Source organism: Oculina patagonica, chromosome 7 (assembly GCF_052425735.1).
Source record: "Oculina patagonica isolate OP01 chromosome 7, crgOcupat, whole genome shotgun sequence".
Taxonomy (NCBI): Eukaryota; Metazoa; Cnidaria; class Anthozoa; order Scleractinia; family Oculinidae; genus Oculina; species Oculina patagonica.
In genome coordinates this window covers 26,417,088-26,441,912 of record NC_135764.1, presented here as the reverse complement: position 1 = coordinate 26,441,912, position 24,825 = coordinate 26,417,088, and the positions used below count along the sequence as shown (strand labels likewise).

The following is a 24,825-nucleotide window of genomic DNA, read 5'->3' as shown; positions in this document are numbered from 1 at the left end:
GAGTTGTGCAACTATCTGCGGACGTGTTATGTTATCCCCTCACACACTCGTTAATTATGTGCTAGACGCAGATAAAATACCACAGCAATGGAAACTAGGCGAAGTAACTCCCGTATACAAGAAGGATTGCCCCTTGGATAAAATAATTATAGGCCTCTCACCATCTTGCCGTCCCTCTCGAAAGTTTTTGAGACATTAGTCAATGAAAATAAGCCCTCACTTCGAAAGATTTAAATACGTCCCTATAGAAAGCATCACGGTTGTGACACTGCCCTACTCAGTTTAACGGAGGAATGGAAAAGGAACTTGACAATCACAAAGTGATTGGTCTTGTGTCTATGGACTTATCTAAAGCATTCGATACGGTACCTCACGATTTGATAATATCGAAATTAAAAATGTACGGGGCTGTGATAAAACCGTAAACTCATTAGGATTACCTCTCGAATCGGCGACAAAGGGTAAGGATCGGCAGCAATTTCTCCACTTGGCAAGATATAGAGCTGGCATTCCGCAGGGCTCCATACTCACCTCTGCTTTTCAATATATTTATGAATGATCTAGCCTATGTTGTAAAGCAAAGTAGACTATCTGCTTATGCAGATGACACACAAATTTTCTACGCTGATAAAGATCCCGCCAAAGTTCAAGACACAATCAATACTGATCTATACCACGTTGACAAGTGGTATACCGACAATGGTATGAAAAGAAACATTCCAAGTACCAAGCGATTGTGATGGGTAAAACGCAGAACAAACCATTATTTCGCTGTGAAAATGCAGTTATTCCGATTGCCGAGGATTTTGATCTACTTGGTGTAACTGTGGACGACAAACTCAAGTTTGACAGGCATGTCACTAAAGTCTGTAGGAAAGTGTCTCAAAAGTTGCAGTATTAAAGCGTATGAAGAAAATGCTACCGTACGAAATAAGAAAGACAATCTATACGTCTTTTATTGCTCCGCATTTTAATTACTGCGCAGAGACATGGCACTTCTGCAGCAAAACCTCTGCAACAAAGCTAGAGAAGGTTAACGAAAGGGCCATTCGCTTTGTTTTCAAGGACAAGAACACCCCTTACAGGGACCTTCTACAAGCCCTTGGCCTGCCAACCTTGGCCGAGCAACGAGTATAAAAATGCTAGCTCAATTTTCAAAAAATAAACGGTCCTAGCCCTCCCTGCTTGCGTGAGCTGATACAACTAAAACTCTTCCTACAACTTAAGAGGACAAAATATTCTCAATTTACCTAAAGTGCAAACTACCAGCACGGACTCAAATCTTGGCGATATTTCGCCCCCAAATTATGGAATAGCCTCTCAGACACTGCCAGAACTTCAATACGCTATAAAACCTTTAGAAAGGCGTTAAATGCTGTAGATATTAGTCGTCATTTGTAATTTTAATTAAATAATTGTATATATTCTATAACTTTTAGCTCATTTTTAATCAGGAAATGCGTCGCACATATTTAAAGCTTTAAAGCTTTGAAAAATTTTATTCACTTTATTTTATTTTATTTTATTTTTATTTATTTTTTATTTTTTTATTTTTTATTTTCATTGTGGCTTACCTGTAAACTAGCTGGTGCGTTCCCGCAGTTTTGCTAACCATATCTGCGGGACGCATCGAACCATAGCTAAGTGTAATGACCACATTAAACATTGTATTGTATTGTATTATCCGAGCGTGAGCGCATTACCTTCATCCCGTGCCAAGTCATTTAAGGTAATTGACCTGTATTGCATTGAGAATCCTTACTGTGCAGAATTTTTCTTCGGTAATAAGCGGCCGCACATAAACAAAATGGCGGCTTTTTTATATGCAGCTTAGTCCACGAGAAAAAAATAATCGTCTTTTCTCGAACGAGTATGTTAGCCTATCAAATTTTTCTCATATTTTGGGTGTAGCGTTCAGTTCTTCTGTAAAACGAAAAAAAAATTAATTCCTATGTTTGAAGAATAGATTATTACAAAAAATGTGTACTTTGTCAGTGCTCGCAAGGGAATTATTAAGCAATTATGCCGTATATACAAGTCGCCCTGCCCAAACCGAATATGGGGACCCTCATTGTGACGGCTGCCGATGTGAAGTTGATTGATAAAAAAAGATACAGAGGTTGTTAATGGGATTTCCTTTGGGGTGTCCGCTTACGGGAGCTTAAAAAAAGAAAAATTCTAAGTCGTGATCTCTAAAAGTGTCCGCGGCCGCTTACGGGAATGTCCGCTTACGAGAATGTTAAAATACAGAGTTTGTATGGGAGTTAAAACGGGGTTTTAAACAAGGCGGCCGTAAGTAGAGCTGTCCGCTACGAGAGTGTCCGTTAAGAGAGCTTCGACTGTATATGACTAGCTCCGTGAGCGTTCAAGATGAAACGAATCCCGTGCTGTGATTGGCTACCCGAGCGGTCAAGATGGAGCCATCTTGACCGCTCGGGATCACCCGCTGTGTTCCCGCAAGCGAAAAAACTTTTCAGTTCCGTCGACGCTACTACAAAAAGTTTTTTCGTCGTAAATTGAGCTATGGAACCATTTTCCGAAACAACACAAATATTTTCTGCCTGTTTCTAGCGAAAGAGAGTCCAATTACAAAGAAATAGGTCTTGAAGCGAACGAGAACAAACTAATTAAACAACAAATATTCACAAGTTTCGTGAATTTTATTTGCCACAACAACCAGCTATAAAATACAAAAATAAAACGCAAAGCGACTTGAAGACATGATATCGGTTTTGTTCGGCGAAAAAGGGAGAAAAATCAGTGACATACCTGAAGAATAAAGAATTCGGCAAACTTGTCGTTTGCGTAAGCTTAAATCTTGATGGAGAAAGCGGTCGGCACGGCGAACCAAGCACTGTAAGCTTTTAAGAAATCTTTTCACCGAAGCCTCTAATGATCACGTCGAATAAGGTCGGGTCGAACATTTACATCAATGATGTGGGAAAGCTCAAGCTTTTCTTGAGAATTTATAAGTCCCAACCGCTTTCAACAATCACAATTTCAATATTCAGCTCGTGTCACCGTGACGGCAGGTTTGCACCACTAAAGCGCCAGACGGCGAGCAAATACTCTGCAAAACGTCCAATAATCACAGGCTGAAGGCCAGATGGAATGGACATTCTTGTTTTAAGGCTTCAAGCTCAACGTTGATTCGCAATCTGATTTTAGCCATTTCAATATCCTTTTGAGGTTTAAAAAGAGGTGAGTTTCGCTGTTGTTGCGTCGTTTTACTTCGTCTCGATTAATTCAAGAATTTGACAGTCACTCTTTAAACTTTTAAACCAATGAAATTATTTTATCGTGCGCCATTGCTGATCGACAATCTTAAAATTCCGGCAACAATAAGAAATCCTGGATTTATACTTGTTCAAATCTTTTTTTTTGTTTCTTCGGGAGGGCTTATTTTCAGTGAGAGGGTGGATAACGATTAATTTACCCAAGAAGAACTAACGAAGCAAAAGCTTATACCGTTTTAGTGCTACTTCTTGTATTATCTTGCTAATAAAAGCGTTTCCGAAAACAACAACGCGCAGGTGTGCGCTATGGGCTTCCCAAAGTTTCAATGACTATAATTTCCTTCTATAAATACACCAGGCAGCTTTAGTCGAAGAGATAATGTTGAATGGTAACCGTAAAACTTGAATAATATTAATAAAACTTATTTATACTAGCTCAAAAGGATTTTTCGATGGGATTATTTTCGAGAGGGGTTTGCAGTTCCCGGTGGGGAAGGCGAAAATGGCGGGGTTTTTTAGTCTTCGAAGGATTTTTCCGTCTGAAATTTGTAAAGCTTATCTTCAGTGGAGCCTTTTGTCTGTCTGCGATTTGAAGAGATTGTTTTCGGGTGGGGGAATATTGTTGGCTAGCTAGGGTGCGAGAGATTATTATTACAGGAACGAAAATGGGACACTTGTCACTAACTTAAACTCCAATTTCTTATCCGACAAAAAAATCCATGGTATTGGATCCATGAAACAGAGCTAAATCTAAATTAACGCACACCGTGTCATATTCACGGTGTCGGGTGTTACTTTTGAAAGGATTTTCCATCTCAAGTTTAGAGTCAGAGCTTGTTTTCGGTGGGGCCTTTTATCTGGAAAGGAACAAAAAGAGGGTTCGGGGGCTTTACAAATAACTTTTCTGTCTATAGTTTGGAGGAATTCTTTTCAGGCAGAGGAATATTTTCGGGCTGGGGCGGCCTAGATTATTGAAAGGATTTTCCATCTCAGATTTAGAGTCAGGGCTTGTTTTCGGTGGGGCCTTAAGCTTTTTATCTGAATTATTTTTTCTGTCTATAGATTTGGAGAAATTATTTTCAGGCAGAGGCCTAGGTTTATTAACGAAATATTACAGTGGAAAGAAACTGGGCCACTTGTTAGTAACCAATTGTAAAAGTTCTCATTAAATTAAATTCCATAATCTTGGACTTCTCGTATCCATCAAACAGAACAAACTTCGTTCGGTGAGATATTAAAAACTTGAAAAGCCTCAACATTGAATGAATAAACCATTTACTCAGATTTTCCAGGTGTTGTCAACTCGTGACGTTTTAGCAATCTTCAAATTACAAAAGGGAAATGGCTTGTATTTAATTGCATATGTAAATACACTTAGATTGTTTAACCTGGTTCAATATGAATATCAGGTGTAAAGATGAGCCATGTATATTTTCGATTCGTATCTTGAGATACGTTTTGGTGGCACTTTAGAAGTTTCTTTTTCTATAAAAAAATTAAATACTTTATGGAAAACCGCATAATTGATATCCTTTTATAACAGAATCATGATTACTATAACATTTTTTGTCATCACTTGCGAGTTTTCGAATTTCGACAAAAAGTTGTCTATTTTAATTTTTCACTAAGTATATAGTATATAGAAATGCCGATTTTCCATTCTCCTGAGGTATAATTGTTCAGCTTGTGCGTCTCCTCGTCGTACTGTGATCATAAAAGCAAAAAACAAAAACCAAACAGCCATTATTAAATTTTCAAATCGAATTAAATGAATACCGAAATGCAAATAATGCTGATTGCTATTAAGCCAGTTGCCAAAATGCTATGTTTTAGGATGGTGGGAAACAAAAGAAATTATAAACAATCCCGGCCAACTCGGAAAAGAAAACAAAAACGTTTATCTTTTTTAAAACAGTGATGTTTGGTGTTCTTGAATACTTGAGCGCGACAAGTTAGATAAATGGCCTCTGAAAATACCATAACCAGCCTTTCCCTTTCTTAGTAATAAAACACTAACATTATGCTTACAGACAGCAAGTAAAAACTATTAGTAGAGCTGAGTTGCTCGGTGCTCCTAAAAGTGGGGGGAAATTGGGGGTGCTGAGCACCACATTACCGCAAAAAAATTCAGAAAATACCGCAAATCTTGCAAAGCTGGTGGAATTGTAGATGTGAGTGCGAAAATTGAGGCAAAAACGAGCTGTGGTACCGTGAAAGTACTGACGAGACTTTAAACTGGTTGTTAAAACAGTCAAATTGTAGATAAAAAAATGTTTGACAAAATAAGGTTGTCTCAGCTTGCTTCCGAAACGACCAAGAACGGCTAGAGATGGTTGGAAAAATGCGCAGGTTTGGAGAATACCGCAATTCAAGATAAAAATTACCGAAATACTGCACGAAAAATTGGCAAATACCGCAATACCACAAACCCCAATGTCCCTCTCCTAAAAAGAAATCAAGAAAAACCAAAGCTTTTGTTATAAATTGCAATCTCCATTTACCCAGATAATCTAGATGTTCTCCATTCATGTGTTTTTCTCTTATCACCACACAGCAAAGGAAAAAACCCCCAAATTTGATCAAATATGAGTATTTATGGATATTATTTAATCAGACCCAAAGCATCACCCTCTCAAATCGTATTCTGAAAGAACTTTGTTGACACTACAAGCCGTTGTCATAAATTGCAAAATCCATTTACCCAGATAACGCAGATGTACCACTCTTATGTTTTCACTCTAATCGAAACACAATAAGGCGAAAATCACTATATTTGATCACATAATGAGCATGCGACAATGTTATTTAATCAGGAACCAAAAATTATCCTCTCAAATCATATTCTGAAGGAACTTTGTTGATAATGCAAGCCTTCGTCATAAACTGCAAAATCCATTTACCCAGATAACGCAGATCTACTACTCTTATGTTTTCACTCTAATCGAAGCACAATAAGGCCAAAATCACTATATTTGATCACATAATGAGCATGCGACGATGTTATTTAATCAGGAACCAAAACATAATCCTCTCAAATCATATTCTGAAGAAACTTTGGTAGCAGTGCAAGTGTTTTTTTCTTTGATTCTGCCTTCTGCTTGTTCAGGCGGTTTCTTACAACAATGATATTTAGGATAAAAGAAGGATTTAAAGAAGTAAATTTTTACACAGTGTTTCTGTAGGCAGTCAACCATGCAGTCTTCAGTGGTTCTCTGTGTTTTGGGCATTGCAGTCTTGGCAAGTTTTGCACACGGTAATTGGTATTTTAAAGGAAAATCTAACCATGCAAACGAAAATTTTCCAATTTAAACGAAAACATTTAAATTTTGCTTTTTTGGGCCCCTTTTAAAATGGAGAGAATTATTTCTCTTCAGATTGAGATTCGGTAGCTTAGTACTTTTGTCTTTAGACAATGTCTTTAAGGCGTTTCTGTAGAGCTCAATATAAGTTTGCGATAAGCTACTCCGTGGTATACGTTCTTATGCGTTCCGAGATCGTTACAATTTGGGAGATCTTCGCTTTTGTTTCATCAAAATGAGTTAAAGGATCCTTGTCAGCCTCCGCCATTTTCTCTGGCATCTAAATTCGGACATTTCGCATGGTGAAAGGAAATCCTCGCCCATTCTTGTGCGTTTGCCTTACTGAAATCTTAAACTTTCACAAATGCTTTTTGAAATCATCGGTGCTTATTTTTACTAGTTATTCTGTTATTCTTTGTTTGTTTTGAGTGAAGTTTATCAGTTGAACTTAGAGGACCCTAGCAGCCTCCACCATTTTTGATGCCATCGAAATTCTAAAAAATGTACGGAAAAGCGAAATCTTATTGCACTTGAAGTTTTTTTTAAATTACGTTTAGCAGTTTCACAGTGATCTCTTTCCTTTAGACACTCCCCGCCCCCCTTCCCGCAAAAAATATAATACCGAAATTCTCGTATGTTAAAAAAAGGCGTGGCTGACTACGGTCATTTAACCTAAATTCAATGTGGAAAATTGGGTGCACAAGTTTAAAAGCTATAAGCTCTTAATTACCGTTTTAGCCGTAAAGGAGCAGAAACCGTGGCGAATGCTCAGCGAGAGCACAATCTAGACACATTTTAAATAAAAAGAAAAAGAAAAAAACGTATTTTAACATTAAATCAGGGCTTATTTTCGGTTGGGGGTTGAGAATTTGAGTCTATTTTTGATTTTTGACGAGTCTTTCTAAGCCTTCGTGCCGATAAAAATGGGCTTACTAGTTAATGTTACTAGCCTTTTATCTCCGCTACTTGTCTGCAACTCTAAATTCTCGGCGATATATCAGTGTCATATCTAATTTGAAATGTTGTTAATGAGTTATTGTTTTCCTCCACCACTTTGTCCTTTGGTCTCCCCTACCTTCCCTTCTCGTTTTTTATGTTTTTCAGGTTGTGCGGACAACAATCGAAAATGCCCGACATGGGCTCGAAGGGGATACTGCAAAGGTCGATACGAGCCATACATGAAAAGAAACTGTCAGAAGAGCTGTAAAATCTGTGGCGGAGGGGGTGGTGGTGGAGGTGGAGGCGGTGGCGGTGGAGGTGGCGGCGGCGGAGGAGGAGGCGGTGGAGGAGGAGGATCAGGACAGTGTGGTTACAAACCCAGCACACGAATCGTTGGTGGTACGGAAGCCCCTAAAGGAGCTTGGCCGTGGCAAGCACTGATCACAACATCTCGGGGTTTTGGTTTTTGTGGAGGAACTTTAGTTCATCCACAGTGGGTTGTCACTGCAGCACATTGCACCGTTAAAAAATCCGCCTCGAGTATCCGTGTGAGGTGGGATCTTAAAACAGTGTAAAATTATTATTGCCAGTAATGGACTCGAGAACTACATTTTTCATATAATGATATTTTTCCTTTGTACAACTGAACTTTGTGTTCTCTGCACAACTGAATTTATGGATGTTGTTTATAAAGCAAACTGCATGCATACAAATCTAAATATGTAAATGGCTTCATAGGTGGGAAACCCTTTGTTTAACTCCATATATATTTTAATTTACATTTCTTGAATTGTATCTGTTGTTCATTTTTATTATATTTTCATTTTATCTCGCAACTTGATTTAGTTTGTTTATGGAGTTTAGTCAAAGTTTTAACGTCTTCAAAATTTTACAATTTTAAAAGAGTTTTAAAATAATTGTCAGAAACTTTGTTCGCACATAACAACAATGATGTTCTTTAAAGATCCTGATCCACTTGTAAAAGATGGTCCGTCGCTTTTCCCTTTGGTGGTCTATATAAACCCAGCGATAATACATCATGGCCATCAAACCTGCTTTCAATAGCTAAGACTCTATAGTTTCATAAACAGTTGGAAGTATTTAATGTCAAATGTTTTACTCAAACGCTTCTGAATAGAGCAATACCAATAGTTAACGATTCTTACTTTTGCAGACTTGGAGGTCATTATCGCAACAGTAACATTGGAACAGAACAGGTCATGGAAGTTGAAAGAATCATCAATCACAATAGCTACAAACGACCTTATGGAATGGCTCACGATATCTCCCTGTTGAAACTGCGCCGACCTGCTGCTATTACCAGAGCTGTTAACTTGGCTTGCCTGGCTCCATCGAGTGATGAACTTTCAGATGGAAAAATGTGTTGGGTTACAGGTAATGAAATGTTCTACAAATCTGAGACTAATCAGTTCTGCCCCACACCCATCGTAGGTCTTCCGCCATAATTCCACGGACTCTCTTGTTTGCGTCTGTTGGGCCACACCAAGTTTTTTCAAGTTGAAGCCATTTTCACCTATTCTAGTTAAACCTACTTTGAGGAAGAAGTGTTGTTGAAATGGAAAGCAAACCTGTTTGCATTTCTCTTTCCTCTTTTAATTTACTTATCTGATTTATCGATCGTCTTAGCTCCCAGCCTTTTCTCCTTATCTAATAACGCGGTGTTTCGTTTCGTGCGGGCAGGATATAGACTGTCCACAGCCTCTCGATTTTTCAACGCAAAAACGCAAACGAAGCGAGCGCGCGGGGGGAGGGGGGCGGGAAGCGAGCGTAGCGAGCGAAAGAAAAATAGAGAGGCCCCTCTATTTTTTTCGCTCCCCGCCCCCCCCCCTTGCTTCTTCCGTTTTGCTCTGGTGTCCAGTTCTCTCTCCGTTCTCACTGCGCGCTCATCGATCGGAAAAACGAAAAAAATTGAGAGCTGTGAACAGTCTAGGCAGGATAAGGTTTTTTGTATGTACTGACTCTTTCCTTGTGAATCATACTCTCTATATTTTATGTCAAAAAAACATCAGAAGATATATTCTCTTTGGTTTCCCTTCTTTCACGCTTTTTTAGGATTTGGAACGCTATCTTCTGGTGGTTCTCTAGCGAGCAAACTCATGCAGGTCGACGTGCCAATTGTCTCACAGTCCTCTTGCAAACGGGCGTATGGCTCATCAATCCACGACTCCATGGTCTGTGCTGGACTCAGACAGGGAGGCAAGGATTCATGCCAGGGGGATTCCGGTGGTCCCTTAGTTTGTGAATCCAAAGGGAAGTTCTTTCTCGAGGGTGTTGTATCGTGGGGACACGGGTGTGCCTCCCCAGGGAAATATGGCGTCTACGCAAGGGTCCGTTACTTGAGGCAATGGGTTGACAGTACAATGAGCAGATACTAAAAAGCATCAAGTCTGTGTGAGACAATAAAGACATTAAAAAACAAACTTGCTGTTTAAGTACTTAATTGTTTGAGTGTGCACCCATTATCGATTTTTACTTCATAGCAACTAAGAACTGATCTGTGCCTCATAGCACCCAATGAAAAATACAAGTCAAGAGAGATTATTAAAGGAGGTCTGAAGAAGGGCGTTTAAAAAAAAAATGATCCTACTGTTTGCGTACTTTATTATTCGAGTGTGAACAAAATATCTCCGTCCCCTACCACCTCAGTATAATAATACCCAATAAATAATACACTGTCTGGTCAGGAGAATTTACAAAAATGATCACTTATGAATTGTCTTGAAACAAAATCGAATTTCTATTTCACCTCGTTTTATAAAATACTTATGGAGACTAGTAAAACATGTGCACAGCCTATATGACTTAAATTTAAACTATTAAACGTCATTCTGCGGCGCCATAGTCTCGATGGTTAATTCAATAACAAAAATATCACATAGATTTGCTTTTGAAAATATGTTGGACAGCTTAAGTTGCAAATGAAATGTTAAATGATAATCTTAAAATTCCAATAATAAAAAAGTTCTGGATTTGAATTGTTCCAAAATATTTTTGGTGGATTTTCGGTGTGAGAGTGGATAACCTTTAACTAAGAAGAACAAACAACAAAAGGTTATACTCACTCCTTAATACTTAAATTATAGTTATGATTATTCCAGATTCGTAAGAAGTACATGGCAGTGCTACAGCCTCTCTGGTGTTGCTAATTAAGACAGATTCCGCTGAAAGTTCGAAAAACCAAACACGGAACTCCCTTTAAACTGAAATTTAGATAATTTCAAATCCATTTTTCCCTGGCGGGATCAGTTTCGGTAGGTTTTGTAACCTTTACTATAACTGTAAAGTGAAAACTGATCCTCGCAGTGAACTGCAATTAAATAAATTGCTAGAAAATTTTTTGGCTTCAACAGTATTCGAGCCCGTGTCCTCCGCGATACCGGTGCAATGCTCTACCAACTGAGCTATTGAATCCCATTGGGAGAGAGGTCAATTGTGAGTTCATGTTTTCTCGTGAAAGACGTAGAATAACTTAAAGTATTTAAAAAAATTCATATATGTGAACTGTGGATGAGACAAACTGCTACCATTCTATGAGATCTCTGTGTTAACTTTATTTTTGCCTGTATTGCTGGAATGATCGGCGGAAATCATCATAAAGCGTGTCCGAAGGAAAACAACACGCACGGGCGCGCTATGGGCTTCCCAAAGAGCATGGAAGGGGGTGGAGTGATTGTGAAAAGATATGTTTAAAAAAAAAATTAAAAACCCTCAAAATTGAATGTATAAACAATTTACTCAGATTACCCAGGTGTTCTGAACTCCTCCAGATTACAAAAGAAAATCGCTTATATTTAATCGCATATGAAATCACATTGAGATTGTTTAACCAGATGAGCCTTCAATCCTTTCAACCCATATTCTGAGATAAACTTTGAAGGCGCTGTAGAAGCTTCTTTTAACAATACAAAATTAAAATATCGGAAAAGCGCAGAATTGAGTGTGTTAAATTTCGAAAAAAAACGTTCTCTCTTCATTTAAGTCTAGGTATATCGTCTATAGTAAGGATTTTCCATTCCCCTAAGGTATTCTGAATTGTTCAGCTGGTGCATTGTGCGTCTACCTGTCGTATTGTTATCATAAAAGCAAAAACAAAAACCATTATTAATATTTTAAAATCGAATTGAGTGTATACCAAAACAGCAAATAAGGCTGGCTGCTATTTAGCCAGTTTCCAAATGTTATGTTTTAGGCTGGCGGGAAACAAAAAAAAAGATGAACAAACATAGCCAACTCGGAAAGAAGACAAAAGCTTTAAGCCTTTCAAAACAATGATGTTTGTTGCTTTTTAATACTAAGACGCGAAGATAGATGGTCTCTAAGAACTACCCTTTATTAAAAATAGATTACTTAATACAATTTAACTCCACCAACATTATGCTTGTCAAACAGACAACAAATCGAAACTATGATTATATCAGTGTTGTTCGGTACTCTTAAAAAGATTCCAAGAAAAAACTAATCCTTTGTCATAAATTGCAAAATCAATTAACCCAGATAATCCAAATGTTCTCCTTTCATGTCTTGTTCTCTTATCACCACACAACAAAAGAAAATCCCCTATATTTGATCATATATATAAAAATGTAGATATTATTTAATCAGAATTCAAAACATCATCCTTTCAAATCATATTCTGCATACACCTTTGTTGACTATAAAAGCCTTGATCATAAATTGCAAAATCCATTTACCCAGATAATCCAGATGCACTGCTCTCGTGTTTTCTCTCTAATTCTAACACAAAAAGGCGAAAATCACTTATATTTGACCACATTTGAGTATTTGTTTATACTATTTAATCAGGAATCAAAATGTCATCCTCTCAAATCGTCCTCTCGAATGAACTTTCATGACGATTTAAGCTTCTTTTCACTGATTCTTCCTTCTGCTAGTTCAGGCGTTGTCTTTCAACAACGATGTTTAGGATATAAGGAGGATAAAACAAGGACATATTCGCACATTGTTTCTGTATGCAGTTAATCATGAAGTCTTCAGTGGTTCTCTGTGTTTTGGGCATTGCAGTCTTGGCAAGTTTTGCACACGGTAATTCGTTATTTAAGGAAATAGTTAACCATGCAAACCAAATACTTAGATACTTAATCTTAACGAACAATTTTAAGTATTGCTTTAATGCACCCCGTTTATAACGGATCGAATTCTCTCTTTTCAGATTCGTTTTCAATTTGGGATAGCTTCGTGTTGACTTTATACAATGTCTGTAAGGCGTTTCTGGTGACCTTAAATTTGTGATAAACTACTTCATGGTCAACGTTTAAATGCGTTCCGAGATCGTTACAATTTGGGAGAACTTTGCTTTTCCGTCATTTCCGTCAAAAACGAAAATGAGTTACCCTAAATTTCATATGGGGAATTCGGTGGAAAGTTTTAAAGCTCTAAGCATCTGATTATCCTTTCCGTAAAGGAACTAATAGTGAAAACAGATAAAATCCAGTCGAACTCAATCTCTTCAACCTTTTAACTAAGCATCACTGTTATCTCTAACACTGAGCAATAAACGGGTTTTACCAAATTATTATCATTATTTTTACTCTAAATACTTTCTAGGGAGGGGGGGGAGATTAATTTTCGGTGGAGGTTGAGAATCTTGGTCTATTTCTGACGAGTCTTTCAAAGCCTTCGAGTCGGCGTTAAAATGGGCTTACTTGTTAATGTTACGAACTTTGTAACTTCGCGTACTTGCTTGCTGCTTTAATTTCTCGGTAATACATATTCTAATATCTAATTTGCAATATTATTAATTAGTTATCGATTTTCTCCACCACTGCTACCGTTCCTCTTTGTCATTCGCCTCTTCCTTTTTTTCTCCTTTTTAAAATATTTTCAGGTTGTGCGGACAAAGATCCCCGAAATTGCCCGTACTGGGCTAAAAAGGGATACTGTACAGGTCAATTTGAATCGTACATGAAAACGAACTGTCAGAAGAGCTGTAACCTTTGTCCCGGAGGGGGTGGTGATGGAGGAGGATCAGCACAATGTGGTTACAAACCTAGTACACGAATTGTGGGTGGTACCGAGGCCCCTAAAGGAGCATGGCCGTGGCAGGCTCAAGTCAGGTCAACCTCTGGTTTTGTATTTTGCGGAGGAACTTTGGTTCATCCACAATGGGTTGTCACTGCAGCTCACTGCGTCCCGGGAAAATCGCCGTCAGACATTCGAGTAAGGTGAGATCTGAAAACAAGAAAGGCAACCAAAGTAGAATTAAAATATAAATATACTCATTCTTTGACTTATGGTAATTGATTTTGACCCGTTTAATATCACATTTTTCTTGGCATTACAAGTTTCCTCCGGCCTTCATATTTATCTATGTTCATTAACGATCTTTCTCAAGAAATCGTCGCGGATGTTATCCTTCTAATGATCAGTTTATTGTTACCCTCGTCTATCAAGAGTTTTGACACCAGCATATATTTTTTCCTGCATGCCGAACTAAATGAGACAATTTGACTCGTGAAAATGAGGCCGAATAAATGCGCAAAACAGTCGATCATTAAACATCAAGGGCGGGAGTTAACTAAACACGTTTGCAAAGCTTATTGTTTAACTGCACAGTCGACTCCCGATAACTCGAACCTTCAAGGGAAATTGAAAATGGTTCGAGTTATCGGGAGTTCAAGTTATCGAGAGTTGAGAACAAATGACCGGAAATATGTAAAAAAGGTGTTCACTGTATTTGATTGATACAATGTACATTTTAACCAAATTTAATTGTAGAGAAGACGAGTAAAAATGGAACAATACATTTCTCCCGAGATAACTGTATAAATCAGAACGTTAGCAGGAGAACGCAGCAGGAGAAGTACAGGTACTGGGAACTTTGCAGGTTTTAAAGAGAACAATGTTGGGCTACTCGGCTACCGAGTTCATGTGATTTACTTTTTCGAGAAATACAGTGTAGTCATAATGACGCTTCATCCCTGACGCTTCTCAACTAATCTATTAATTACTATCAATTATCCTAGAAAGTTTTCTAGCATTGGATTTGAAAGAATCGGTATCAACCTAAACCAAAAGTAGACTGTACACGTTTTGTGTAATGCTAAAAAGACAAAGAATTAATACACGGCTGCTTCAAAATAAATTCAATGTTTTGGACTACAGTACACTGTTGGTTTTGACTTGTCACGTATTGACAAACTTGGTTCGAGTTATTGAGTTTAAAGTTATATAGAAAATGACCTGAAGGGAAACGAAAATTGGTTCGAGTTAGCGGGAGGTTCGGGTTATCGAGGGTTCCAGTTAATCGGAAGCCCACTGTATTAATTTATCTGCACAAAAGGGTTACCTGTCATGGTATTTAAAGTAATTCTATTTATTTTTGTCAATCAAGAGCTCTAAACTTCAAATTGGCAGAGCAAAAATCTTTAATTGGCAAAATCACGGCCACATAACAAACAAGGATGATTTTCGAGCATTGTAAATGACACTTTCATACAAATTGAGATAAACTTAATAAAAGTCGGGCCGACGTTTTTCAAGTTTACCCGAATGCAGTCGGTTTTAATCTTCTGGAAGTTTTCCATCCATGCCGCTTTTTGGCCATTCTGTGTTTCTTTTGAGTTCTTCTACAGTTTTAAGCCGATATTGTGGTATTTCAGTTTATTCTATGATCAGTTGGTCAGCGCCGAAATTGCCTAAAATTGCGTGACATAGCCCCTTAATCTCAGTGTCTTCTTCTTCTTTCACGTAACTCACCTCCTTCAATAGAGGGATTAAGCATGACGTTTATTTTTCCCGCGAACGGCAAAAATCCAACTTCTGGCATCTGCCGTTTGGCGTTCGTACGCAGAAATGAATAGTTTTGTGTTTGCCGTGGATGTGGATTTTTTCCCTTTTTTATGAAGGATTAATTTTGGAATTCGAGAAAAAGGCAACAAAATGAAAGGCAAGCTCGCGTTTGCCGTTTGCCGTATAACGTCATGCTTAATCTCTCACATAGTGAAGATTCTCGTGAGTATTAAAATAAATAACTACTTAACAAAATAAATAAATACTATTCAAATTAAAGAAAGGCTTAAATGCCATGAATAAATAGATAACAATAAGAACATTAAGATAGACCATAAAACAATATACTATCCACATTACGTAAAAGCTGGAATTTTAATTTGCCAGCACATGCTATTAAATATGAATAATTTAGAATCTTATAATAGTGCAAAACGAAATGGTTTGAAACACACCAATTTTTTAGTTTGGACTGGAATTCGTCAGGCTATTCCTCTCGATCTCAAATTTCGAGAGATAAATGTAAATGAATTGATGACATTAGAATTTCAGTGTGAAGGAAAATTATTTGATCCTCTAACAAGCAGAAGTAAACAATTTTATGATCTGCTCATTTTAGAGAAAGCCAAGGTCTTAAGAGGCTTCTCTAAGTGGAAAGAGAAATTCGGCCTGGACGATGAAACTGTTTCTAAAGCATTTTTAAATGTGAGAACCATCTCGTCCGAAACCTTTGTAAGGAGCTTCCAATTTAAGATTTTAAATGATATCACTTTTGCTAACCATCGCTTAGCTAAAATAGGATACGTCCCAAACGACCTTTGTACATTTTGTGGAATTGAATCGGAAACTATATGTCACCTATTTTTTGAATGCCATTTTTCAAGAATACTCTGGAATGAGCTAAAATTCTTCTGGCTTTCGATTTCCGGCAAACGGGTGGACCTCACATTACAAGATGTGTTACTAGGTAAATTGGATATGGGAACAGATCTGCTTAACTATTTTATTACTCTTATTAAAATACATATTTGGACAAGTAGGAAACATGATGTAAAACCCAATTTTGATGTGTTCAATCAAATCGTCAAGGAAAAATTCAAAACTGAAAAATATTTAGCGTTGAAAAATAACACAGAATGTAAATTTCAGGCTAGATGGCTACCTTATTTAAACAGTAGATTAAGAACTTAGATTAACTCAATTCTTAGAGCTGTAATTTAATTTAAATATGATAACAGGGCACACAAATGTTAATTCCAGTGGTGATAAGTGTTATTAATTATCTTGTTGTAACATAATTGAGCTTCACAAGATCTTAATATAGAGTGGAAAAAAAAAAAAATAAATAAAAATAGATACAAAAAAAGTCAAAGTCAGCATCGTTTGCTTAGCGCTTGGTCAGACGGCAGGCATTTCTTAAAGGCCGTCAAGTTTGGTGCATTAACTGTTTCATTGGCCAGGCTGTTCCATTCTCGTATCGTTCTCGGGAAAAATGAGTACATGTGGAAGTCCGTCTTTGAGCGTGTCTTCAGGGATATAAAATAAATTGTATCTACATGATTAGAAGCAAGACAAAATAAGGAAAGAGGTAAGTTTAAGCCAGTATTTGTTTTTTAATTTTTGCAGACTTGGAGCTCATTATCGCAGTGGTACAGAAGGAACAGAACAGGATTTCCAGATCGAGCGAATTATCTCTCACTATAGCTACAAACAACCTTACGGCATGGCACACGATATAGCCCTATTGAAACTAAGTCAGCCTGCTCAAATTAACAGACATGTTAACTTGGCTTGTATGCCAAGTTCAAGTGGAAATGTTGAAGACGGCAAGATGTGTTGGGTTACAGGTAATAACATACCACATTTAAAATTTACAGCAAGGCTCCCAAAAGTGTGACCACTTTTAATCTATTCACATTCTTTCGTGCAGATTTAATCCAATCAAAAGCCGTGGATAGCTTGCAGTTGACTTCTGATTGGATTAAATCTGCACGAAAGAATGTGAATAAATTAAAAGTGGTCACACTTTTAGGCGCCTTGCTGTAAATGAACTCAACTAGTTTATATTAACTCCGTGTAAAACTATCGACGAATATTGAACCCATACGGATGTTTTCCAATTAAAAAAGTAACGAAGGTTCTTTCACCTTAATAAAGGAGAACTACCAAACACACGGGTAGAGCAGAGCTAAGAACTAATTTTCTCCTGTGAGTCAGTTTCCACTTGAGAAGTTTTAGTTTCCCTTATTTTTTTTGTTCATTTGTTTTTTCCTTACAATACACTGTTCCTTTGATGCTGCTAAGAAGACGTAATTAGTCATGTAACAATGGAATTACAACACAATTTTTCCAACAACTACCATCTTGGATCGACTGTTTCCTATTTTTTGATGTTTCAATTAGGTCAGAAAACTACCAAAACTAACTCAAAAGTAAAACCTTTTCAATTCTATTTTCAGGATTTGGAACGCTGTCCTCTGGTGGCTCTCTAGCAAAAAAACTCATGCAGGTTGACGTACCAATTGTCGCACAGTCCTCTTGCAGAAACGCGTATGGCTCATCAATCCACGACTCAATGGTCTGTGCTGGACTCAACGAGGGAGGCAAGGATTCATGCCAGGGGGATTCCGGGGGTCCCTTAGTTTGTGAAAAAAACGGAAAGTTCTTTCTCGAGGGTGTTGTATCGTGGGGAAGCGGATGTGCTTCTCCAGGGAAATATGGCGTCTACGCAAGGGTCCGTTTCTTAAGGCAGTGGATCGATCAAACAATGAGCACATATTAAGCAGTATAACGCCTGTCTGAGAAAATAAAAGGCATTGAAAAACAAATCCTTCGTTTGTGTGCGTTATTATATTCGAATGTGAACGCAATATCTGAGTTTCACACCTCTTTATAATAACGATACCCAATGTGTTACACAGCCCAAGTGCTATGTAGTGATTCAAAGTCAAATTTAACGTCAAAAACTCAGAACTTTTAATACATGATACGATCCAGGTTTCAAGATTACACTCTAACAATCCAGGTTCAGTTCAGGCATACCAACTATAGTTCAGGTTTTCTACAAATACAAATATGAACTAGTAAACATAGGAAACGAATCGAAGTACATGTAGGTACATTTTGCAAATAATATGACTCTTACCGACTGTTTCGTTAGGTCCAAAATGTTCAACAAGGTAAAGAAATAAAAACAACATGGCGAATCCAAGCGAGAACAACGCACATGGTTGGTCACGTGATGCGAATTCGTGACGTAATATAGGTCCGCACAACGTGCACGCAATGGTAGCTACACCGGCCCCTAAATGAACATTCTAGAAATAGTTTCATGTACACCATACTTATCAGCTAACGTTGCGAACTTAAACATCCTTATTTTAGGTAAATACACAGTTCTTTGTTCGTCAATAAAACACAACTTTAAATGTCATTAAGTGGTGTCCACTCGTTGTTGTCCACTCGTGATTGACAGGATGAGTATACAAAGTTTGATCCATGTTAACCGCAACTTTACAATGTCCAGTATACATGTCAAATGCATCATACTTGAAGGAAATGTTCCTGACAGTACAAATTGCTTAAGGACTTGACATTTCAAGGCGACACAACTTGGTGATTGGTCGGGTAAGAACAGTTCTCGTCACTTTGATTTCTCTTTCTCGTCGACGCTTTGCACGAGTCACAACAGTGCAACTTGTTAGCACCTTTGCAGAACGCACATATCCATCTTCACTCTCAAACACTTCCACAACTCGGGCTAATGGCCACTGACCTCTTGGGTAATTCTCATCTGCCAGAAGAACGAGTTCGCCAACCTTAAGGTTCTCTCTCGGTTCATTCCACTTCTTTCGTTCCACCGTTTCCAGAATACACTTGCTAAGTACTGCGCTTGTCTCCACTGTCGTCTACAATGCAAATCCTCCTTCTCAAAGATTCCAGGGGGCAAACTGGCACATGATCGCAGCTGCAACAGATGATTTGGTGTAAGAGGTTCTTCATCCATTGGGTCATCACTATTTCGTGTTAACGGCCTACTGTTTAGAATGTTAGTCGCTTCTGTTAGAACAGTCGACAACACTTCATCGCATACCACCTGTTCTTCCAAAAGAGCCTTCAGGATTTGGCGTACAGACCTTATCATTCTCTCCCATGATCCCCCCATGTGACTTGCTGCAGGAGGGTTAAAGATCCATTCGATACCTCTTTGCGCACAAAACCCACTGATTGTTTGCTGATTCCACTCGTTAACAGCATCCTTAAGCTCCTTATCTGCTTTGGTAAAATTTGTGCCACAGTCACTGCGAATCTCTTTCGGGTATCCTCGGAGGTTAATGAATCTCCTCAGTGCATTGATCATGGAATCTGTATTCAGGCTATGTGCAACTTCCAAGTGTATAGCACGGACAGTTAAGCATGTGAATAGGCAACCCCAACGTTTAACTCGACTTCTTCCTTGCTTCACCTCTATAGGTCCAAAATAGTCCACACCAACATATGTGAAGGGAGGTTCATGTGGAGTAATTCTGTCTTCGGGCAACTTGGCCATAAACTGCTCTCCAGTGGGCGCTTTCCTTCTCTGGCAATCAAGACACTTCTTTACGACGCACTGCAGAACGTCCCTTCACAACCCAGAACCTTTCCCTCAGGGACGTCAGAACGGATTCTTGACCGAGGTGGCCAACCTTAATGTGATGATACTGGATAATCAGTTCTGTGACATGGTGGTGACTGGGAAGGATAAATGGATGCTTCAAATCTTCATCTATTGGAGCACACTCCAGTCTTCCACCAACTGACAACAACCCATTTCTCAACTTCGGATTCAACTTGAAAATCGAGGATCCCTCTTTCTTTATGACCCTCTTGATCTGTCGTTCACTTGAACCAGACGACATGTTGACGAGTGCCTTATACACATTTGGGAATGCCGACTTCTGCACCCGTCGAATTACTTCTTCTTCAGCCTTCTGAAGCTCAACGACTGTTAGGTTTCCAATTCTTACTTCTGGTTTGCCAGAAGGACAGCCATCATTAAGGGTAGCATCTTTCTTCTTACAAACTTTGCTTCGTATAAACTGCTTGTAGCGTAACAGCCAAGCGAATGCTCTCTTCAGTTTCCACCAGGAAGAGTAGTGATGTATCAAGCTGTCAAATGGATCTTGTGCTACACTAGTAGCATAAATTCGACTTTCCTTTCTTACTTCAGCATCACTGTCCTTTAGCTCAGGTACTTCAATCATTGAAGGCCAGCAGTTTTCTTCTTTCCAGATGAATGCAGGGCCATTCAACCACCGACTATTCCTTGTCATGTCATCAAGCCTTAACCCTTTTGATGCATCATCTGCTGGATTGTCGTCTCGGTTGACATATCTCCAGTCTGAAAAGGATGATCCACTGCGAATGGCCGTGAGGCGATTTGACTCGAAGGTGTGGAACCGTTTAGAGTCATTGTTAAGGCATTTCAGCACTGTAGTAGAGTCAGTCAAATAATTCAATCGATCCACTTCAATTTCCAACTCTTCTCTGATTATTCCACTCAACTTAACAGAAATAACCGCGGCAGTTAACTCTAATCTCGGTATCGTTATTTCGTGAATGGGAGCCAATCGGGCTTTCCCCATAACAAAGCTGCAATGGATTTGGTCAAAGACATCAACAAGGCGTAAATAGGCTACTGCTCCGTACCCCACACGCGATCCATCTGAGAAAATGTGCAGCTGAACATTCTTAATTTCGCCAAAATGCTTTGGTTTGAAGCATCGGTCAACTTGGACTTCTTCCAACTTCAAAAGATCCTCCAGCCAATGAGACCACTGAACTTTGTCTTGTTCTTCTATCTCAGTATCCCAGCTCAACTTCCTCCGGCAGAGGTCTTGTAGTAAAAGTTTTCCTTTCATAACATAAGGGGCAATGAATCCTAACGGGTCAAACAACGAACTCACAAGTGAAAGGATACCACGTCTCGTCATTGGCTTTACCTTGGCCAGAGTCTGAACTTTGGTTGACACATCCCAGACAAACTTGTCAGCTTCTATATTCCACTTCAATCCAAGGGCACATGCAGTTGGCAAGTCTTCTATGTCTAGGTTAACTACAGAACTTGCTCTCTCACACTCAGGAATCTCAACCAGTACATCTCTGTCATTGCTAAGCCACTTGGTTAACCTAAACCCTCCTTTCTTCAGTAGCTCTCGTAACTGTGTTGACAACTTTATTGCGGTTTCAGGAGAAGAAACAGATTTCATCAGGTCGTCAACGTACATGTTTCTCATCACAGTCTGAATTGTTTCAGGGTCAAACTCTTCCAGGCATGTCGACGCTGTCTTCTGTAGGCAGAAGTTGGCACAACTAGGCGAGGAGGTTGCACCAAACAGGTGTTTCACCATGCGGTATTCTTCTGGTTCTTTCTCCAGGTCCCCATCAGGCCACCAAAGAAACCTCAACGCATTGTTATCTTCGGGGTCAACAAAGACTTGGTGGAACATAGCTTCTATATCGGCTGCAATAGCTATTGGCTCTTGCCGAAATCTAATCAACACTCCAACAAGCGGATTGGTCAAATCAGGGCCTTGCAATAATTGCTGATTCAAGGAGGTTCCACGATATTTCGCACCACAGTCAAATACAACTCTAACCTTCCCTGGCTTCAACGGGTGTGTCACAGGGTGATGTGGCAGGTACCAGACTGGTTTCTCTTTCAAATTCAGCTCTTCTGTTGGAACTTTCTGGGCATGACCTTTCATTATGTACTCTTGCATTGTGGTACGGTACTTCAGGAGTAGATCTTCATCCTTAAGGAGTCGCTTCTTTAGAAGTTGTAACCTCTGTTCCGCCACAGGTCTATTGTTTGGTAGTTCTGGGCATCCTTGTCGCCATGGCAATGCAACTTGGAAATGCTCTCCAACTCTTTGTAGGGATTCCTCCATTTTGTTCAAGGCTAACTTGTCTTCAACTGATGGTGAGACTGTTGTCCCAATCACAGAGTCTCCAAAATCTGTCTTCCAAAGCCGTTCAAGTTCCTGGTGCAGGGTATCATTGTCAATGTCACAGTCAATTAATTCTTCCTTTTCTTCCTTTAACGGAGGGAGATTTACAACAGCTCGCTGCTCTAGCCTCTCGATGGGTTCCCTGTGCTCAAAATTGCCAACACTCTCTGACCACATTGCAGTTTCGAATTTCACCCCAGTTTTGTCAATTGCCTTAGTCGAAGGATTCTCATGCAAACAACATCCGCCCAAATCCATGTCATCCGCAGATGTAACTCGGACAAAGTTCACCGAACAATGTTCATCTTCTTTGCGTTCACCCATCGGACCTATCACTGTCCACCCCAGGCTGTAACGGATAGCTATTGGCTCGTCGATTGCACCAGCTTTAAACTCTAATGGGAGGAAGAGACTAGGATTTTCTTTAAGACCAATCAACAACAAAACTTCTCTATTTCCAACTTCGGGAATGTCAATGCCTCGTAGGTGAGGACAGCAAGCAAGATCTTCTTTCTTTGGAATACAACTTGGAGAGATAGGCATCTGTGCGACTGTCTTTACACTCGGTAACTCCACCACAACTGACTCATCCATAGACATTAATTACAGTCAAGTCTACCACACGACTCTCCATCTGAGTTGAACCAGTCACTCCAGTCAGCGTAAAGTTAAGCCTTTCTCCTTCCAGCTCAAGTTTGTTAGCTAATCGTTCATGACACAATGTCACCTCTGATCCATTATCAAGAAGGGCATATGTCTGAATAATCTCGTTGCCCTTCCCTCGAACCTTAACAGGGATAATTCCCAGACACACTCTTGTTTCTCCAGCCCCAGTAGCTGCCACAGCAATTCCATTTCCATCACCGGCCCCAGTAACGTCACCTGACCTAGCAGTCCCTTGACTTGGTTGCAAATGTTTCTCTGCAATAGCAGCGGTTGCAAAGTTACTGTTTTGACTAGCAGTGTTTCTGTTCATACTGTTAAGGTCTCTTCGAATTCCAGCAGCGGGGCGATGCATCAGCGTATGGTGACTACCTCCACAACCAGGCCTTTGACACTTGAAATTTACTTTCGGGCACTCCTTGGCAATATGTCCCTTAACTAGACACTTATTACACAGTCCACCACTTTGCACAATTTTCCACTTCTCTTCATAGGTGAGGCCTTTGAATTTACCACACTTCCTAACGTCATGCTGCTTTGTGCAAACTTGACAGTGAAAAGGCGCGGGGGCATCCACAAATTTCGATCCTCTAGCATTCTCGTTTTGACCATCGCGAGTTGGTCCAGTTCCAGTGGCAAATGCTGACAGGCTTGGGAAGTTTCCACTTTGATTCATTTTGTTTCTTTTTAGGAGGTGTCTCCTTCAAAGTTCCAGTAACCATATCTCGGCCAAACTCGTTGTCCACCAATTTAGCTCTTTCCTTGACAAATGCTACAAAGTCTTGAAACTTAGGTCTGCGGTCGGCTGCAATAATCCTCCCAGCACACTCGGTCCATCTCCCTCTTAGAAACATTGGCAACTTCTTTGCGAGCTCTCGATAAGTGTTCATGTGATTAAGATCGGACACATATTCAGCACCCATGCCGCTCAAAGTTCGATCTGCGGTGTCCAAATGTCTGCTGAGCTCCAACAACGAAGGTCCATCCACACTCTTCATACAAGGCAGATTCAACAACTTTTTAACATGAGCCTCCGCAATCACATGCGGTTTTCCAAAGTTCTCCCGTAAGGTTTGTTTTGCTACTCGGTAACCATCGTTACGCAGATTTGAACAACTTTCGATAGCTTCCTTTGCCTTCCCTGTGCAGTGTTGTATGAGAAGTTGTAATCTCCTGGACTCATCCGGATTATCCCTTTCCAAATAGGTTTCAAAATTGTGCATAAAAGTGACGTACTTCAATGGATCACCATCAAACCGATGATACTCAACCTTAGGTGAGGAAACTACCTGTCTCAAAGCCTTTACCATCTCTTGACCACTATCGAACTGCTCATTTGCTGGTTCTACTTTCACGACTGGCGGCACATAGGGTCGAGGCATCTGCCAAGAAGAGGACCAAGTTTCACTAACACGTTGTCCAACTGATGTCTGCCTGGGTTCAATTTTTGGCAAGGAACTCCTACTTGTCACAAGGTTGGGAGGTGTACAATGTGGGTTTCGTATAATGGGTGCCGGCGCGGTCGACACATTTCCAGCCAAGGTAGTCAACGCCGGAATAGAATCAGTTGGCTCCACAGATCCAGGACAAATTAAATCAACCTGTTCAGTCCTACGGGGTAAGGCTGCTCTCTGATTCGACAGGGTTGAAGTAACTATGGTTGTATTGTCTAAATGATCATTCACACTGACCTTTGAGCTATCTGGAATTTTACTCCTTTGTGAAGGCTCTAAATAACCCAGGAAGGATTTCTCGCGTGATTGTTCCATGCTTTCCTCTTCATAAATCTGAAGAGAGACTGCCGCCCTTTCAGTCTCCATTTCTGCTTCTATTAGCTCCTTCTTCCTTCGAATTTCTTGCATTTCCTGTTCAAACTGCTGTCTCATCCCTAACTGTCGGAGATTCAATTGCGCCAGGGCCAATTTCTCC

The 24,825-nt window shown here is 39.5% G+C and overlaps 4 protein-coding genes across 5 annotated transcripts; 2 read left to right on the top strand and 2 right to left on the bottom strand.

Moving 5' to 3' along the window:
- Positions 1-6,333: 6,333 nt before the first annotated feature.
- On the top strand, positions 6,334-9,915 carry LOC144660500 (trypsin-like). Of its 2 annotated transcripts, XM_078521154.1 has the most exons (5): positions 6,334-6,489; positions 7,640-7,786; positions 7,826-8,027; positions 8,649-8,869; positions 9,548-9,915. In XM_078521154.1, exons 1-5 carry the CDS (start codon positions 6,429-6,431, stop codon positions 9,868-9,870), a joined length of 954 nt encoding a protein of 317 aa, XP_078377280.1. In that variant the 5' UTR covers positions 6,334-6,428; the 3' UTR covers positions 9,871-9,915. The 2 variants fall into 2 exon arrangements, with proteins under 2 accessions (XP_078377280.1, XP_078377279.1); XM_078521153.1 differs by having other exon boundaries at positions 7,640-8,027.
- Positions 9,916-12,381: 2,466 nt separating this feature from the next.
- LOC144660503 (trypsin-2-like) lies at positions 12,382-18,072 on the top strand. The gene is made up of 4 exons (XM_078521159.1): positions 12,382-12,538; positions 13,341-13,677; positions 16,871-17,091; positions 17,704-18,072. The coding sequence occupies exons 1-4, from the start codon at positions 12,466-12,468 to the stop codon at positions 18,024-18,026; spliced, it is 954 nt and encodes a 317-aa protein (XP_078377285.1). The 5' UTR covers positions 12,382-12,465; the 3' UTR covers positions 18,027-18,072.
- Positions 18,073-19,004: 932 nt separating this feature from the next.
- Positions 19,005-19,793, bottom strand: LOC144659331 (uncharacterized). The gene has a single exon (XM_078519745.1). It carries the CDS (start codon positions 19,791-19,793, stop codon positions 19,005-19,007), a length of 789 nt encoding a protein of 262 aa, XP_078375871.1.
- A 37-nt stretch (positions 19,794-19,830) lies between these two features.
- On the bottom strand, positions 19,831-22,776 carry LOC144659330 (uncharacterized). Its single transcript, XM_078519743.1, has one exon. The coding sequence runs from the start codon at positions 22,774-22,776 to the stop codon at positions 19,831-19,833; it is 2,946 nt and encodes a 981-aa protein (XP_078375869.1).
- Positions 22,777-24,825: the final 2,049 nt, after the last annotated feature.